The sequence below is a fragment of the Periophthalmus magnuspinnatus genome, chromosome 19, assembly GCF_009829125.3.
Source record: "Periophthalmus magnuspinnatus isolate fPerMag1 chromosome 19, fPerMag1.2.pri, whole genome shotgun sequence".
Classification (NCBI taxonomy): domain Eukaryota; kingdom Metazoa; phylum Chordata; class Actinopteri; order Gobiiformes; family Gobiidae; genus Periophthalmus; species Periophthalmus magnuspinnatus.
Window position 1 is genome coordinate 17856436 of NC_047144.1, and position 18059 is coordinate 17874494.

Genomic DNA, 18059 nt, shown 5'->3' on the forward strand with positions numbered 1-18059 from the left:
GGCTGGCCTGGGAATGCCTCCAAATCAACCTGGAAGAGCTGGAGGAAGTGTCTGGGGAGTGGGAAGTCTGAGAATCCCTGCCCCAGATAAAGGGGAAAAAGATCAGGGGATGGGAATTTGACTTTGACTCCTCTGGTCTGTGAAGTCCAAATGCAACAGTTTATAGATCCATGTGATATTTGACACAAGCAGAAAAAACAAAACCAGTCAAATAGAGAGAACAGATGAAGATTAACAAATATGAGAATTTCAAAGAGGCAGGTTTGTGTAAAGGGGAACTTTATTGCATAAATAAATTAGTTGAGTACGTTCACACAGAGCCACAAAACTAAGACTTTTCAGAGGTTAAAATTAAAATAAATATGTCACGGTGCAGTGTGGTGTGGCCATAGACTGTATATATAAAGGGACATATCTAACCTGTAGTCGCCACGCTCCAAATATGACATGAGCATGGGCGCACTTCCAGCTCCATGGACTCTGGCTCCAATTCACTTTCTATTGAAAATCTCTGGCTCCTCTCTCTGTAACTGCTGCTGTCAGACTCATCGTTTTGGTCTTAAATGTTCATATTAACCCGCTCTACATAAACGCTGTGGGTGACGTCCCTCTCACTTAGTCCACTTCTTTATACAGTCTATGTTTGCTGGTTTGTTATGTTCCTTTCAAAGTAATTTCTATCAAATAAATCCATGCATTTTACGTCACATGACCCGTCTCCTACTTCCTCTGTACTTTCAATAGTATGTTACAACTTCCTGTTTGTGTTTCATTTATGTTTCAACTAGAGGCGGGCGACACGTCAGATACAGAATCACATCAAATTATTACAATGTTTGGAAATATACAAACCAAAAAGCTGGATAAAATGAAATAAAGTGAAATTTGTACCAATAAAAGTGGCACTATGTCACTTCTTGTCTCCATGGAGATGTTACGGCCTCACCTGGAATGTTCCACAGTATGGCATTCGATTTATCTCTACGGATGTAACAGGTGACGCCATCGGGACAAGTACTTTTTGAGAATAAGAACACCTGTAATTCCAAGATAGATGAGTTTAATGCCAAACTGCGGAACATTTCAGGCAAAACCTTATCTCCATTAGACAGGCAGGGGGCGCACTCTCCACCAGGAAAGTTACACAGCGCGGCTTTAATTACACAGCCCTTTCTCGTTTTACTTTCTGCTCCATAGCGATCTCATTTGCTATGACGTACTCTGACCTGAACAATCACAACGCAGGGGCGGGGTTTAGAGATCCAAAATGGCGGCAGTGATAAATGGCTACACCCCAAAAATATATAAGAAAACTCAAACAGATCTGACATATTCACTGTGTTTTAAGCTTTACGTGTTATTGTTACTTTGGATAATACAAAAATGTCAGTATTTTGTCAGTATCGCCCACCCCTAGTGCACTTCCTGTTTACATGCATGGGTTCAAAGGTCATCGGTCTCTCCATCAAAGGGCATGTTGTCCAGTTCCAGGTGGATGTGGCCGTTGTCGTCGGAGCATACCCAGCCGATGGGAGTGCGGTTGAACGAGGGTCTGGACCTTATGTCGGGCTGCAGGCTGGGCAGAGGCTCGGGCTCCTCAGGGGCGACCATCACCTCCGGGAGTTCAAAGGTCAACATCTTAGAAGCTTTCTCAGGGCCCCCGAACGGAAGCGCTGTCCTGAAGAAAAGAGAGGAATACAAAGGGTTAATCAGAATGTAGGTCAGAGGCTTGGTTTGATGGATCGGTGCTTATGGTTGTTGTGTCCTTGGGCAAGACACTTTGCCGATGTGTAAATGTGCATATCTCTGTGGGGATGTCAGTCTAGTAACCACTCGCTCTGTCGTGTCTCGAACGTGAATCTATAATCAGACATGGATAAGACACGCCCCTCTGTCCTGGTGTGAGGTCGCCTAGTGGTGGCTCCAGGTACTGCAGCTCCCAGGGGAATTCTCCCATAGACCACTCCAGTTTTATTTTCTTAATAGGTGATACTCATAGGATTCAGCAGCGTCACATAGTCATTTTGGTACAAATGAAAAAAAAAAGTGCTGTTCGCTAGTGTGATGTGCAGCTATCCATAGGGGGCGCCAACAGCATGCGGCGCTTTGTTGTGATGACGTTTACGGCGACATCAGCTCCCGTTGGGTACCGCAGTCTTCTTTTAAGTCGTTTTAGATGAATATTGTGATTTAAATGTGTGAATTATAACGTAATGATCCATAATGTCAGAGATGAGAACTATAGAGACACAAGCTCAACAGGGCTGGTTTACTACTATTCCCTGGGTCGTGTCTGGAGTTTGGTTTCCTCCATCATCTTCACACAAACACGTTCTGATCCTTCTCTTAGGTCCTCGTGATGGGTTCTTACAAACTACACTGGCCATAATTACAAGCTCTTCCATTCCTCATGTTTAATTTGATTGAATTACTCTCAAAACCCGGCCCAGCCTGGAGCTATGTGTGAGTTGATTCAATAAAACATACACACTTTATGTAATCTCGTTTCTTAGACCCAGATCTCTCCTGACACTTCGGCTCCTGTTTGTTAAATTCATTTATGGACTTTTCTTCAGTTGATTTTGCTGATTCAGGCCCATTAGTGACTCTGATCCAGACTTTAAACCGGGTTAAAGTAATGACATTTGCGAGGTGCGTTTCTACATCTGCAGCACAGGAAAGCAGCGTTTAAGGGCTCTCGTTGTCATAGTGAAGGGAGCAGGTAGAACGCAGGGCCGTTTATTAATAGAAAGATTTTACCAGTAAGTTACAGTGTCGCCGTGGAGACGCACCGGAGAGGGAAACAGGTGCATTATGGGCAGATAATGATGGCGTTTTGAGAAGAGATGGTGGGGTTTTTGTCTAGTTGCTCATTATGTTGTCAACAAGCATCAGAGAGCAAAACAAGGGCCTCATCGTTCAGAGAGACCACACAGCATCTGAGATTCACAGAGCAAAAATGGAAATATTTCTAAATCATCGACTGAATAAAAAAAGTGGACTAAGTGAGTGTGATGTTACCCACAGCATTTAGCTCCAAATGAAGCTCATCGAGGCTCACAGTTATAGCAGCCAATTTGGAGCCAAGTTCCAAATTTGGACTTTAGACACTGAGTATCATAGCAACCAAAGAACCAATCCAGAGCGAGGCTGTTGAAGGTAATGCCCCTTCCTGCACACACACTGCTGGTTTAGCAGGGAGTGAGCACTTAACTTAGCTCTTTATTATTAGTGTGTCGACATCTCCAAAGCTCAAAATCTCTGTTCAACCTTGTGATGTCATGAAGTGGTAGTTCTTTACCTTCAGTTATAAAGATAAACTTTTCCAGAGTTGAATCAATCATCCAAATGATTCTAGTGAAGGTGTGTGGAGTTTAAAAACACAGTGGAGCACTTCCTATATTACCACATGATGACATCACAAGGTGGAACAGAGTGTTTTCAGTTTGAGAGAAGAACTCAGCCTAAATATGCAGAGTTTGTGTGTTAAACATGTGTGAATGAAACAAAACACAACTCCAGGTCTGTTTGTGATGATGAAACAACATTAGAACAGAGATCAGATAGATTTATATGTCTGTTTGTTTGTTTGTTTGTGTGTTTTGTTTGTTTGTTAATTTGTTTGTTTATTTGTTTGTGTGTTTATTTGTCTTGTATTTGTTTGTTTACCTGTTGAAGCTCTTGTACTGGGGCAGCTCAGAGTTTCTCTTGTTTGTTTGTGTGTTTGTTGTTTTGCTGGTTTATTGTCTTTTGTTTGTTTGTGTGTGTTATTTCATTTATTTATTAGTTTATTAGTTTATTTATTGTTGTTTCGTTTGTTTGTTTGTTTACCTGTTGAAGCTCTTGTACTGGGGCAGCTCAGAGTTTCTCTTGTTTGTTTGTGTGTTTGTTGTTTTGCTGGTTTATTGTCTTTTGTTTGTTTGTTTGTGTTGTTTCATTTATTTATTAGTTTATTAGTTTATTTATTGTTGTTTCGTTTGTTTGTTTGTTCACCTGTTGAAGCTCTTGTACTGGGGCAGCTCAGAGTGGATCTTGATTGGTCCGGGCATGCGTCCTTTCATCGTAGCGACCAGGATCTCGTCGCCCTTCATGGCCCGTTCCCATGGTGACACGTATGTGCGCACGTACTGCTTCCTCCGGCGCTCCTTCTCCTCCGCCTCGTTCACCTCAGGTTTTTCTGACGCACACAGAGGGGGCAGGGCACAGGGTGATACAAGGACTCGCTCATTAGCACAGTAACAGTACAAAACCTGTGGGATCAGCTGTTTCTAAATGGTTCCCAGCCGATCATTTTTAATAATGTTTGATTGGAAAAGAATAGTGTTCCCGTCAATTGCCTCCGTATGGTTCTCATCTAACAAAATGCCTGAATTTTAGGCAAACAATTGCTTCCTGATTTGAAGGACTTTTTGAGGGCCTTTCCCCATTCAAAGGATAGAATATTCTGATTTGAAATTCTTAATTGCCATGACGACAGCAGACGGTTGCCGTAGAAACCCATGAATATGTGATATCCTCCATCTTGTACTTTTACACTGTAGTCCTCCTGAATTAGACAGAACAAAAGTCAGGTACAGGTCCTTTAATTTGGTATATTTTTCCTCATAATGTTGAATTCAAATATTAAGAGTTCAAAGGCATCGCGGAGGCTAACCAGCTACATGCTAACCGGCTACATGCTAACTCATATCCATAACGCGGTTGTTTTAAGTCCAAAAAGCACATTTATAACACAAGATTCTGAGAAATGTTTTAATAACTTAGTGGTTTATAAAGTTTCATAGACATAAAACTGGACTTGTGTCTTTAGTTGCACAAAACAGATCAGCCTGGAGCTTTCAAACTTTTTTTTTGTGTGAAAGTCTATAGTAAAAGTGAATGGTAAGTGCACTTCCGGGACCAGAGGGGGCGCTCTCTCTGCAGCTCCTCGTGATGTGCAGTGTAGATCCTGCACTTCACTGTGTCAAATGTGTTTTCAAACTTTTTCCACAAAAATAAGTGAACATATAAAGTCATAATGTGAGTGATTTTGGCCAAAGTGTCTTTATAAAACATGAGGCAGACTCCATACTCACCCTGCTCTTTGATGATCTCAGGCTTTGGAGGAGGTGGAGGAGGAAGAATCAGCAGGTTCTCCAGGTTTGTCTGGAGCAAAAAAAACAAAACAAAAAATGTGTGTAAAACGGCACTGACCATGTTCTTTCTCCCTCTTTCACTCATTCACTCGTTCTTTTGTTCCTGTCGTGTTAAAACGCTGCTGACCATGTTCTTTCACTCTCTTTCTCCCCCTTTCTCCCTCTTTCATTCATTCACTCGTTCCTTCGTTCCCGTCGTGTGTAAAACGTCGCTGACCATGTTCTTTCTCCATCTTTCTCCCTCTTTCATTCATTCTTTTGTTCCCGTCGTGTGTAAAATGTCTCTGACCATGTTCTTTCTCCCTCTTTCACTCATTCACTCGTTCCCTCGTTCCCTCGTTCCCGTGGTGTGTAAACCGCTCTGACCATGTTCTCACTGGTCACGATGAACCTCTCGACGCGCTGCTGCCTCATGTGGAACATCTTGGAGCCTTTGTTCTTCATCAGAGAAAGTTCCTCCAGCATCACGTCTTTGGGAGTCTGGATTTTGGTTCCAAGATCGAACTCCGCCGCCTCCGAGTCCGAAGCATCGTCTGTGGGTGAAGTGGAGGAAGAGGAGGAGGGGGGGAGAGAGGAGGGAGAGGAAGAGGGAGAGAGAGGAGGGGGGAGAGAGAGGGAGAGAGAGGAGGAGGGGGAGAGAGGAGGGAGAGGAAGAGGGAGAAAGAGGAGAGGGGAGAGAGAGGAAGGAGAGGAAGAGGGAGAAGGAGGAGGAGGATGAGGAAGGGGGAGAGAGAGGAGGGAGAGGAAGAGGGAGAAAGAGGAGGATGAGGAAGAGGGAGAGAGAGGAGGGGGGAGAGAGAGGAGGGAGGTGAAGAGGGAGAGAGAGGAGGGAGAGGAAGAGGGAGAGAGAGGAGGGAGAGGAAGAGGGAGAAAGAGGAGGAGGATGAGGAAGTGGGAGAAAGAGGAGGGGGGAGAGAGAGGAGGGAGAGGAAGAGGGAGAGAGAGGAGGGGGGAGAGAGAGGAGGGAGAGGAAGAGGGAGAAAGAGGAGGATGAGGAAGGGAGAGAGAGAGGAGGGAGAGGAAGAGGGAGAAAGAGGAGAAGGATGAGGAAGGGGGAGAGAGAGGAGGGAGAGGAAGAGGGAGAAAGAGGAGAAGAATGAGGAAGAGGGAGAGAGAGGAGGAGGAAGAGGGAGAGAGGAAGAGGAGGATGAGAAGGAGGGAGAAGGAGAAGAGGAGGAGGGAGAGGGAGGAGGAGGGAGAGGGAGGAGGAGGGAGAGGAAGAGAGAGAAAGAGGAGGAGGAGGAGGAAGAGGGAGAGAGAGGAGGAGGAAGAGGGAGAGAGAGGAGGAGGAAGAGGGAGAGAGAGGGGGGAGGGGGAGGAAGAGGGGAGGAAGAGGGAGAGAGGGGGAGAAGGATGAGGAGGAGGAGAAGGGAGAGAAGTAGAGGAGGGGGAGGAGGAGAGAGGGGAGAGAGCGAGAGGATACAGAGAGAGGGAGAGGGAGTGAGGGAGGGAGGGAGGGAGGAAGAGGGATAAGAGAAAGATGGACAAAGAAGGGGGAGAGAGGGAGAGAGGAAGAGGAGGATGACAAGGAGGGAGGAGAGAAGTGAAGGAGAGAGGGATGGAGAGAAAGTCAAGGAGGCGTGGGAGGAGAAGGGAGAGAGAGAGGAAGGGGGGAAGAGGGAGGAGGAGAGGAGAGGGAGGAGGAGAGAGAGAAGGAGAGAGTGAGGAAGAGAGGGAGAGGAAGGAGGAGAGGAGAGGGAGAAGGAGAGAGTGAAGAACAGAAGGAGAGGGTGGAGGTGAGTATAGAAGAGAGGGAGAAGGGGAAGTTAATTTCATAAATCTCATCTGAATTCTGCCCATAGAAAGTATAGAGAGTATTTGTACTTTATAGATTCTGAATGTCTTTATAAAACTGTAAACCTGAAGCTCCGTCCACTCAGTCAAATATGTAGAAACAATGAGACACTGACTCTGGCTCCAATTCACTTTCTATTGAAAAACCATGGCCCCTCTCTCTGTAACTGCTGCTGTCAGACTCGTCATTTTGGTCTTAAAATGTTCGTATTAACCCGCTCTACATGATCCTGGGGTTTTTATTTCACTATTGTGTCTGTAAATCAAGATATGAACATTAATAACAGACGAGTGAGGTGCCTTCTTTTCCCGAGGTCACTCCAGCTAGCGTTAGCAACAGGTTTGATTGACAGCGTACAACATTTGGCTTTCTGACGACCACCAGATCTAAAGGTCTAAACTTGGACTACATCATTAGTTGGTAAGATTAGTTAGTTTTAACCTGTACATGATCCATAGAAGGACAAAAATATAAATAAAATTGACTCTAAATGAAACAAACATAAACAGACTGAGCACTGGTTTAAACCTGGACAAACTGAGCTGATAAAGAATCACTCTGAACCACAATGATGTTTGAAGGGGTAGATTTACAGAGGGAAACCCTGTTACACTCCTCCTGCTCCTTTCCCTCCCTTCTCCTCCTCTTCTCCCTCCTCCTCTCCCTCACCTTCTCCTCTTTTCTATCCTCTGTGATGGAGAGATTTGATGTATTTTACTGCCCCTTCGAGACCCTGTGCCGTAAACATTTCTCCGTCTCTTCCTGTGCTCCCGAGTGTCAGTCATAAAACCTCAAGCAGAGTCATAAAGACCAGACACATACAGACCCACACACACAGACCCACACACACAGACCCACACACACAGACCCACACACACACACACACACACACACCCACACACCCCCACACACACAGACACACACACACAGACACACACACACACACAGACACACAGACCCACACACACAGACCCACACATACAGACCCACACACACAGACACACACACACAGACACACACACACACACAGACACACAGACCCACACACACAGACCCACACATACAGACCCACACACACAGACCCACACACACAGACCCACACACACAGACCCACACACACACAGACCCACACACACAGACACACACACCCCGACACACAGACCCACACACACAGACCCACACACACACAGACACACAGACCCACACACCCCGACACACACAGACACACAGACCCACACACACAGACCCACACACCCCGACACACAGACCCACACACACACACACACACACACCCCCCTGCACGCAGACACACACAGACCCACACACACAGACACCCCCACAGACCCACACACAGAGACCCACACACACACACACACAGACCCACACACAGACCCACACACACACAGAGTCATCTATGACTGGCAGAGTAGAGCAGTTCAGGGGAGCTCGTAAATCAGAGCGCTGAGGGCCCACATTGATTGGAATGTTAATTCAGAGCTGTGTGGAGCAGGAGTGGAGCTGAGCTGCTGCGACCGACTGAAGCCACTGCTCAATCAGTCAACAAAATGTCCAGTTAGTCCTCGGTTAGTCCTGGCTTAGTCCTGGGTTAGTCCTGGGTTAGTCCTGGGTTAGTCCTGTCTTAGTCCTGGCTTAGTCCTGTCTTAGTCCTGGCTTAGTCCTGATTTAGTCCTGGTTTAGTTCTGGATTTGGCCCAAAGTAAAAGTGACTCAGCATCACCAGACTCATCTTTAAACGCCCCATAGAAAAGCATGTGTTTCCATAGTGACCGTTACATTTGCCCATATAAATATACGAGGCTGTTTTCTGAGCATCTTTTGCCTTTTATCTGGTCCCAGTGACGAGTCTGTGCTTCTAAATAAACCGGAGTCGCAGCGTGTGTTTGGAGAGATGGACTCACTCGGCTCTGGCTCTGGATCAAAACTTTATAAACAGTATTTTCCTTGTGCAGGTAAACTCTATGAAGTGACTTAATCTGGATTTAAAACGAGGGGAGTGGGAGAGCTGGCAGCGAGTGAAATACACCAGGCTCAAACTGCAGAGGTATAAAGACAATGCAAGCAGTGCAAAAGTGAAGGAACTGATGAATTATGAATGAAGGTAATAAAAGGCTTTACAACGCAACAGTTTAAGAGGAGAAAATAAAAGAAGTTGGGGAGAGAAGCATTTTTACAAACAGAAGAAGAGAAATACAGAGGCACAGTGGAGTTTAGATCAGGGGAATTTATCTGGGTTTGAAGTGCACACAAAATATGCTAATGCTAATGCTAATGCTAATGCTGGTGTTTCATATGGAGTTGTGCAGACCCTATAACGCATCCTGTCATGACTTAAAGGTCTATTACGTAGCTTTTCAGGTGGTGCGTCTGCCACTTGCTAATCACCATGTAGTCTGGAATGTTCCCTATTATGGCATTAAATATATTCATCTTGCATTTATTTCATTACAACTGTTTTAATTGCTCCAAAACACCTTGAAAACTGTCTACTCTTACAGTGAGCGGAGCCGCCTCTCCACAGATCTGAACTTAATCATTAATAAAATAATAATGCATTGGATTCATATAGTGCTTTTTGGACACTTACAGCATTTACATTCACTCTAAGATACTATTGTAGCCACATCTGCCCTGGGACAGACTGACAGAAGCGAGGCGGCTAATCTGCGCCATCGGCCTCTCCCACCACCAACACACACACACAAACACTTATTTCATACTAGGCAGTTTGAGGAAAGTGTCTTGCTTAAGGACATAAAGCACCAATGGCACACTAGTTACTTCTCACATTAATAACATCACCCGCTCTGCCTATTTTCACCTACGCAACATTAATCATCTCCGGCCCTCCCTCACACCACAGTCCACAGCCGTACTTGTACACAGCCTCGTCACTTCTCGCCTGGATTACTGCAATTCTCTTTGGTCTCCCACAAAAAACACTGCATAAACTTCAGCTGGTTCAGAATTCAGCAGCTCGCATCATCACACGCACCCCTTCCATCAACCACATCACACCCATCCTACAGCATCTTCACTGGCTCCCCATCTCACACCGCATCCAATATAAAATCCTGCTCCACACATTCAAAGCCATCCATAACCTTGCACCTCCATACCTCTCAGACCTCCTCCATATTGCCACACCCGCTCGCTCTCTCCGCTCCTCTTCCTCTCTCCATCTCTCTGTTCCCTCAGCCCGGCTTGTCACCGTGGGGAGCAGGGCCTTCAGCCGCTCTGCTCCCCAGCTCTGGAACTCTCTCCCCCCTGACCTCCGCAACACTGACACACTCTCACACTTCAAATCCAAACTCAAAACCCACTTGTTCAGATATTCTTTATAATCCACACCTGCCCTGTCCTTTTTCAATGTTTTTTTATCTGAATGCTTTTAACTGTATGTTCATAAATGTTGATTTTAACTGTCTGTATATGTATATATATTGTATGTAAGGTGACCTTGAGTGCCCAGAAAGGCGCCCTATAAATAAAATGTATTATTATTTATTATTATTAGTTTACCCTGGCCTGATGGCACCATGCACATCTCCACGGAAACAGATAAGTTTAATGCTGTACTGAGTAACATTCTGGATAAAGCAATAACCTCTCTATGGTGACACTTGACACTTATTGTGAAAAAATGTGTTTTCTTGGTTCTGTTTGAGCATTAAGATGTTTTTAATACGCTTTTTTAAAATAATAACTTTTACGAGTTTCCATTTCAAGCATTTTTAGAATTTTTTGTTTTTGTTTTTTTGTTTTAAGTGATGGAATTTCAAAATAAGAGTGATGGAATTTCAAAGTAAAAGGTTATAATAAAGCATGTGTTGTTGTCGTTGCTTCTGTCCAGCCTTTACATCTTCGTCTCTTTAAAACTGTTGTTGGTGCGTGGCATTTAGTGGCCCTCATAACGTTGACAGATTTGTGGACGTGTACATCCCCCTTTGGCCACAGGGGGAGCTGCGTGCATGTGTCAGGTATCACATTACTGCAGAGTGTAAGCTTGTTTAATGTGGGCTCATGAAGCACATGATTTACACATCCACAGCTCGGATCTGACCAGCGCTGGACCGGAACACAAGCTTCCACCTGGGCCACACTCAGCGCCGTCTATAACCTTCACACATTCTGACTGTGAAGGGGGCGCCTCTCCGCAGATCTGACCCGTAAAGCAGCATAGGGACAGATAAGTTTAATGGCGTACAGTGGAATAGTCTAAAAAAAGCAATAACATCTCTGGATCCATCAGAAAAGTGAAAGAAAACGAAATCGCTAAGCTAACACAAGAATGATCTGAAGAAGATTTAGACACAGTAGGACCCCTAGTGGTTGGTAGAGGAATAACATGACCTCATAAAAACGTGATCATTCAAACATTATGATCGTGATTCATTTAAATTTGCGATTTAAATAATGATCATTTGACCACAAACTTTCACATGAATCCAGTTTTCAGAGCCACAGCTGCCCTGGGTCAGACCGTCAGACACGTGGCTTCTAATCTACGCCAACATCACACACACACACACACACACACACTGTCGGATGTACGTCTGAGTCTTACCGTTCTGGCTGATGTTGGTGAGGTCGGTGATGATCTTGTCGGCCTTCTTCTTCTTGTTTGGAGGGGCAGTGGTGGGCAGAGGCATGGCTGCAGCTCTGCACAAGGGCACAAGAACAGAACATGTGCGTAGTATGATTCACTGTTTTTTAAAGATATTTTTGTCCCATTTTATTTGACAAACATTTTTATATAATTCAAGGAACCTCATCTCAAAGCACTTTACATCAAGGAACCGCTCACTCGTTCACACACACATTCATACACCAGTGTATGCAGACACTGGGGGCGAGGGGGGTTAAGTGTCTTGCCCAAGGACACAATGACAGGATTCATCTGTGGGAGCGGGAATCGCACCTTCAACCTGTGAGTCAGTCCACTTTTAGTCCACTTATTTATACAGTTTGTGGTAGGTACAGGGAACATAGGGCTGCTCCCCAGTGGTAGCATTAACACCATTAGCATTAGCATTATTAGCATTAGCATTATTAGCCTACTAGCAGTGGTAACAGCCATAGCAACGATAGCAGGATTTGTTGTTGTAGAAGCAGCTTTATTTGCTTTAGCATTAGCATTAGCCATAGCATTTGCACGATTAAACTACTACAAAAACAATTTACATTCAATAAATCTTCATTTTAATCCCATGGAACGCGATCGCCCTGTAACCAATCTGTCACATGTTTGATTTGTAAATGTATAAGTTGATGACAGCTCCACTCAGCGAGAAGCTATAGGCTACGCTAGTAAAAATAGCACGACGACGTAGAGAGAGACAGAGAGAGACAGAGAGAGAGAGGGAAGAGAGAGAGGAAACAGAGAGAGAGAGGAGAAAGGAAAGAGATAGAGAGGAGAAATAGAGGAGAGAGGAGGGAGAGAAAGAAGGGAGACAGAAGAGAGGAGAGAGGGGAGAGAAAGACAGAAGAGGAGACATAGAGAAGAGAGAGAGGAGACAGAGAGAGAGGGGAGAGAGGAGACAGAGAGAGGAAACAGAGAGAGAGAGAGGAGAGAGAGAGGGGGGAGGGGAGAAAGAAAGGAGAGAGTAGAGAGAGAGAAGAGAGAGAGGAGAGACAGGAGGGGGAGAGAGAGAGGGAGAGAGAGAAGAGAGAGAGGGAGAGAAAAGAGAGACAGGGGGAGAGAGAAGAGAGAGGAGAAAGGAGAGAGAGGAGAGAGAGAGAGAGAAGAGAGAGGGGCCAGACAGAGAAAGAGGAAGAGAGAGAAAAGAGAGAGAGCAGGAGAGAGAAGAGAGGAGAAAGAGAAAAGAGGAGGGAGAGGATAGAGAGAGAGGAAAGGAGAGAGAGCAGCTAAACCAGGAACAGATTCTTCAATTACATCCAGGGAAAACCCTTTACTTGTGCCGTGTCTCTATAGAACAGCTCAAACCCACAGGGAACGGCTCCTCTTCACTCACATAAACGAATCTGAGTCTGAATCCGAGTCTGAGTCTTAATCTGAGTCTTAGTGGAGAAAAACACCACAGAGAGGATGAACATCTCCGAGGACACACAGGAGCTTTTAAGTCAGATTTAATTGGATATAAAACAGCTGACACACATTTGGACGTCATATAAGTCGTTATTAGATATAAAGAGACGGGTAATTGGACGGTGAAGTGCATTATGGGAGAACATGTTTGACACGGACTTGTAGTTGAGCTGGACGTCGAAGAGGCCGACAACAAAGGACCGTCTCAGGCTGATAGTTTTACATAACGCAATAATACCCTTCAATAGTAACAGTAGTAGTAACATCAGTAGTAGCCGTCTTTTATTCACAGTGTAAAAGCTGTAGTTGAGTGCAGAAAAGTTACGTAGTGCTCCTTTAAAGATGATTATCATTTGGTCAGATATAATGTTGTATTTACTGTATTCTAAAACATTCTAAACACATAACGAGCTCTTTAAAGGTTATTTTTCTGGTGGAGGGTCGCTTGTACCTGCTTATGTTCACGAGTAATGTTCCACAGTATGACTTTAAACATCATGGAGATAAGAAAACAATACCACTAAGCCAGTTTACAGGTCAGATCTGTTGAGAGGCGACCCTGGTCCGTAAGAATACATGTTTTACAGCAATTAAAATACCTGAAATTGAATAAATGCAAGGTCTATATGTTTAATGCCACACTTTGGGATATTCAAGGGTGGGAAATAGCATCTCCATGGAGACGAGCAGGTGACAGACCCTCCACCACAAAAGTTGCAGAGTATAACTTTATAGTGCAGATGACAGATAAGACACGTTTCAGTACGACAAAGTAAACTTTCATAACAATCATTAAGCAACGAGCGGATAAACAAGAGACAAACAGGGTCTAAATTACACAATAGTTATAATTAGACAAATTATTAGACTTATTTTGTTAAATCGATGTAATTTAATCTGTTTAAAATGTTCCTTGCTCCTAAATGGGGATTTCTGTTACTTCTGACGTTAAACTGGTGTGCAACTACTATAAATATTTAGCTCAGGTTTAATCTCACCAAAAGTCACAATTATAAAAACATGCACTTTAAATCCTTGTAAAGCTGTGGTGTAGTGCAGTACTCTGAGCACATATACAGTACAGGTGATGGGTAATGTGGGTAATGGGGTGGGGGTCTGGGGTCTGGCTCCAGTTTCGTCGTGCTTCGTTCTGTGCCTCAGGCTCCTGGACGGTTTTAGCACCAGATAAATCTCCAGAGGACAGCTGAGGAGGGGGCATCAGTCAGCACATTCCCCTGCACGTCCCACAGTCCACCCCCCGCACACCCCCGCACACCCCCGCACACCCCCGCACACCCCCGCACATCCCCGTACATCCCCTTACATACATACACGCATCGTTAATGATCAGGTCTTGTGAAGGAGGAAGTCCACAGTAAAAACGTGTCTGAAGTTTACATACACTATATAAAAAGACATTCTTTTTTATCACTGACATGAAATCAGACAAATTTTTTCCTGTTTTAGCTCAAATAGTATTACCAAAATTATTTCTATTTGCTAAATGCCAGAATAACAAGGATTTTTTAGACATTTTTTCATTACTTTCTCCAAATTCTGTTTACAAGTTTAGGTTTACCTACATTTCATTAGTATTTGGTCCCATTGCCTTTAAACTGTATGACTTCTCACAATTCCTCCTGACAGAACTGGTGTAACTGAGCTTGTAAGTTTGTAGGTCGCCTTACTCACACATGCCTTTTCAGGTCTGCACATACATTTTCAATAGACTGAGATCAGGGCTCTGTGATGGCCACTTTATAACATGGACTTTGTTATCCTTAAACCACTTTGTAACCAGTTTGGCAGTATGCTTTGGGTCATTGTCCATTTGAAACAACCATTTGCGCCTAAGCTTTAACTTCCTGTCTTATGTATTGAGATAAGCTTCAGTATTTCCACATATTGTTCTTTCCTCCAAAACTGATTTCATGTCAGAGAGTAAAAAAAAAAAGAGTATGTGTCTTTTTATATAGTGAATGTAAACGTCTGGTTTCAGCTGTGTGTTCAGGAGAACTGCACTGAAAGTCGATTTTTGTTTTTAATTGGAGAAAATAAAATTGAAAAGTTTGGAATCCTGATCAACTGATGTGAAAAGACAAAACTGTAAAAAAACGAATAGTCCATTTGTATAAAACACACCTGGAGTCTGCCGAGTTCATAAAGAGGTGAACTCGAGGTGAAACTGAGGGAGACTCACTACAGACACATAACAATCTGTCACTGGACTGGCAAAAAGTATGTCCAGAATATTCCACAGTATGGCATTAAACTTGGCTCACAGTAACAATACATGTTTTTCAAGGTATTTTTAGCAGTAAAAACACATCTCATCAATCTGAGAAGAGTAAATCTGAAATAACTGAAATAAACGAGTGCACAGGTGGGTCATGTGACCTACAACTACAGGCTCCAGGAAGATATTCAGGTGTTTAAGGAGAATGTTTAATGCTGTTGTCTGAAACATTCAAGGCAAAGCAATAACATCTCCATGGAGACGAACAGGTGACACAAAACCCACTGGAAAAGTTACATAATGAACTTTTACATTTCAGTAGTAGCAAATAAACAGCAGCCATGTTGTTCCATTTTACCTGGACAGAGTTTGAGACAGATTCAACATGGAAGAGAAAGTCTATAAATAGAACCCGGGACAGGCCCACATGTGTCACACGTGTGGGGTGAGATACTTCACTTAGATCAGCTTCACATAAATCAGCATAAATCAGCTGATGTGAAAGTGTTCCTCTAAAATCATTAGCATAAAGTCGTTAACACTGACCTCCATGTGTATATGTATATATATATATATATATATACATATATATATATACATATACACATACACATATACACACATACACACATATACACACATACACACATACGCACATACACACATACACACATATACACATCCTGGAAACAACTGACGATCAAACTGAGAACATGGACCAGACCAAGAACATGTTCAAATGAAACAAAAATATCTTTAAAATAAAAATTCAAACAACATAAACTCCTCCAGGAATTACACTGCACCGAGCCTCAACCAGGACTAAACCAGGTCTAAACCAGGACTAAACCAGGTCTAAACCAGATCTAAACCAGGATTAAACCAGGTCTAAACCAGGACTAAACCAGGACTAAACCAGGTCTAAACCAGGTCTAAACCAGGTCTAAACCAGGTCTAAACCAGGACTAAACCAGGTCTAAACCAGGACTAAACCAGGACTAAACCAGGTCTAAACCAGGTCTAAACCAGGACTAAACCAGGTCTAAACCAGGACTAAACCAGGACTAAACCAGGTCTAAACCAGGTCTAAACCAGGACTAAACCAGGTCTAAACCAGGACTAAACCAGGACTAAACCAGGACTAAACCAGGTCTAAACCAGGTCTAAACCAGGACTAAACCAGGTCTAAACCAGGTCTAAACCAGGACTAAACCAGGTCTAAACCAGGTCTAAACCAGGACTAAACCAGGTCTAAACCAGGACTAAACCAAGACTAAACCAGGACTAAACCAGGTCTAAACCAGGTCTAAACCAGGTCTAAACCAGGTCTAAACCAGGACTAAACCAGGACTAAACCAGGTCTAAACCAGGACTAAACCAGGACTAAACCAGGTCTAAACCAGGACTAAAGCAGGACTAAAGCAGGACTAAAGCAGGACTAAAGCAGGACTAAACCAGGACTAAACCAGGACTAAACCAGGATTAAACCAGGACTAAACTAGGACTAAACTCAGACCTACATCACAAAGCAGCTCAAGTCAGAACCAGCAGTAAAGTGAAAAACGTGCTTGTGCTTTACTCAAAGCAAAAAACAGTTTAATGAAATACAAAAGGTTCAGACAGTTTCTCCTGGTCTAAAGCCGGACTCATAAACGAGATGATTAAATGAGACATTAAGCTCCTGTTACACCTGTTACACTGCATAAGTCTGTGTTACATCACATTACGAGAGTGTTAACACAGTGTTCTGTTACCACGGATACACATTACAACTTTAATCCAATTCACTTTAAGAAGAGTCAGATCTGTGTTCACACCTCAAAACTGGAACTAAACCAGTACTAAACCAGGACTAAACCAGAACAAACCTGGAACTAAACCAGGACTAAACCAGAACAAACCTGGAACCAAACCAGGACTAAACCAGGACTAAACCAAGTCTAAACCAAGACTAAACCAACATCCCTATGGAAACATCCTACTAGAAAAGTTACACTTTATTTGTCCCTTTTGTGTTGCCGTACCTCAGACTAGAGTCCACAGTAAGAGAGTGGTCCCAGACGGGTCAGGTGTGGAGACAGGAGGACGGTCCCAGGTAGATCCACAGCCCCTGCACTAACCCTCCAGAACAGAGTGAAACCCAAGACCAGGGCGAGCGTCGGGGATATCGCCTGGGGAGGTCCACGAAGGGTGGGGGGTGACATTGGCCTGGGGAGGGACGACAGAGGGACGAGGGAGGAGGAAGAGAGGGTGGAGGGGGAGAGAGGGTGGGCAGTGGGAGGGTGGAGGTTGAGGGGTTAGGGGGTTGAAACTTGTGGAGGTGGGAGTCATGTTTCCAGATCTGAGGTGGCTTAAGATCATTAGTGAAAATGAGATGACATCACTTAAGTATTTTAAACAGAGCTGGAGACAGGTGAGACAGGTGAGATGGGTGAGACAGATGAGACAAGTGAGACAGATGAGACAGGTGAGAAAGATGAAACAAGAGAAATGGGTGAGACAGGTGAAACAAGAGAGATGGGTGAGATGGATGAGACGGGTGAGACAGATGAGACAAGAGAGATGGGTGAGACAGGTGAAACGAGAGATGGGTGAGACAGGTGAGACAAGAGAGATGGGTGAAACAAGAGAGACGGGTGAGACAGGTGAGACAAACCAAGATATAAGATAAGATCTGCCTTTATTAGTCCCACAGTGGGGAAATTCCAGTATTGCACTGCACAGTTAAAGAACAACAGGAAATGGTAACTTGACAAGATATCTTTTTGTTGCTCCTGCTAACGTTAGCAACAGGTTTGATTGACAGTGTTGCTAAGCACCCACTCTC

The 18059-nt window shown here is 44.1% G+C and overlaps 1 protein-coding gene across 1 annotated transcript; it reads right to left on the bottom strand.

Annotated features, from left to right (window-relative positions):
- Positions 1 to 278: 278 nt before the first annotated feature.
- Positions 279 to 17356, bottom strand: myoz1b (myozenin 1b). The gene is made up of 6 exons (XM_033984999.2): positions 17257 to 17356; positions 11515 to 11609; positions 5502 to 5668; positions 5076 to 5145; positions 3994 to 4177; positions 279 to 1678 (listed from the first exon to the last, which is right to left on the bottom strand). Exons 2-6 carry the CDS (start codon positions 11597 to 11599, stop codon positions 1444 to 1446), a joined length of 741 nt encoding a protein of 246 aa, XP_033840890.1. The 5' UTR covers positions 11600 to 11609; positions 17257 to 17356; the 3' UTR covers positions 279 to 1443.
- Positions 17357 to 18059: the final 703 nt, after the last annotated feature.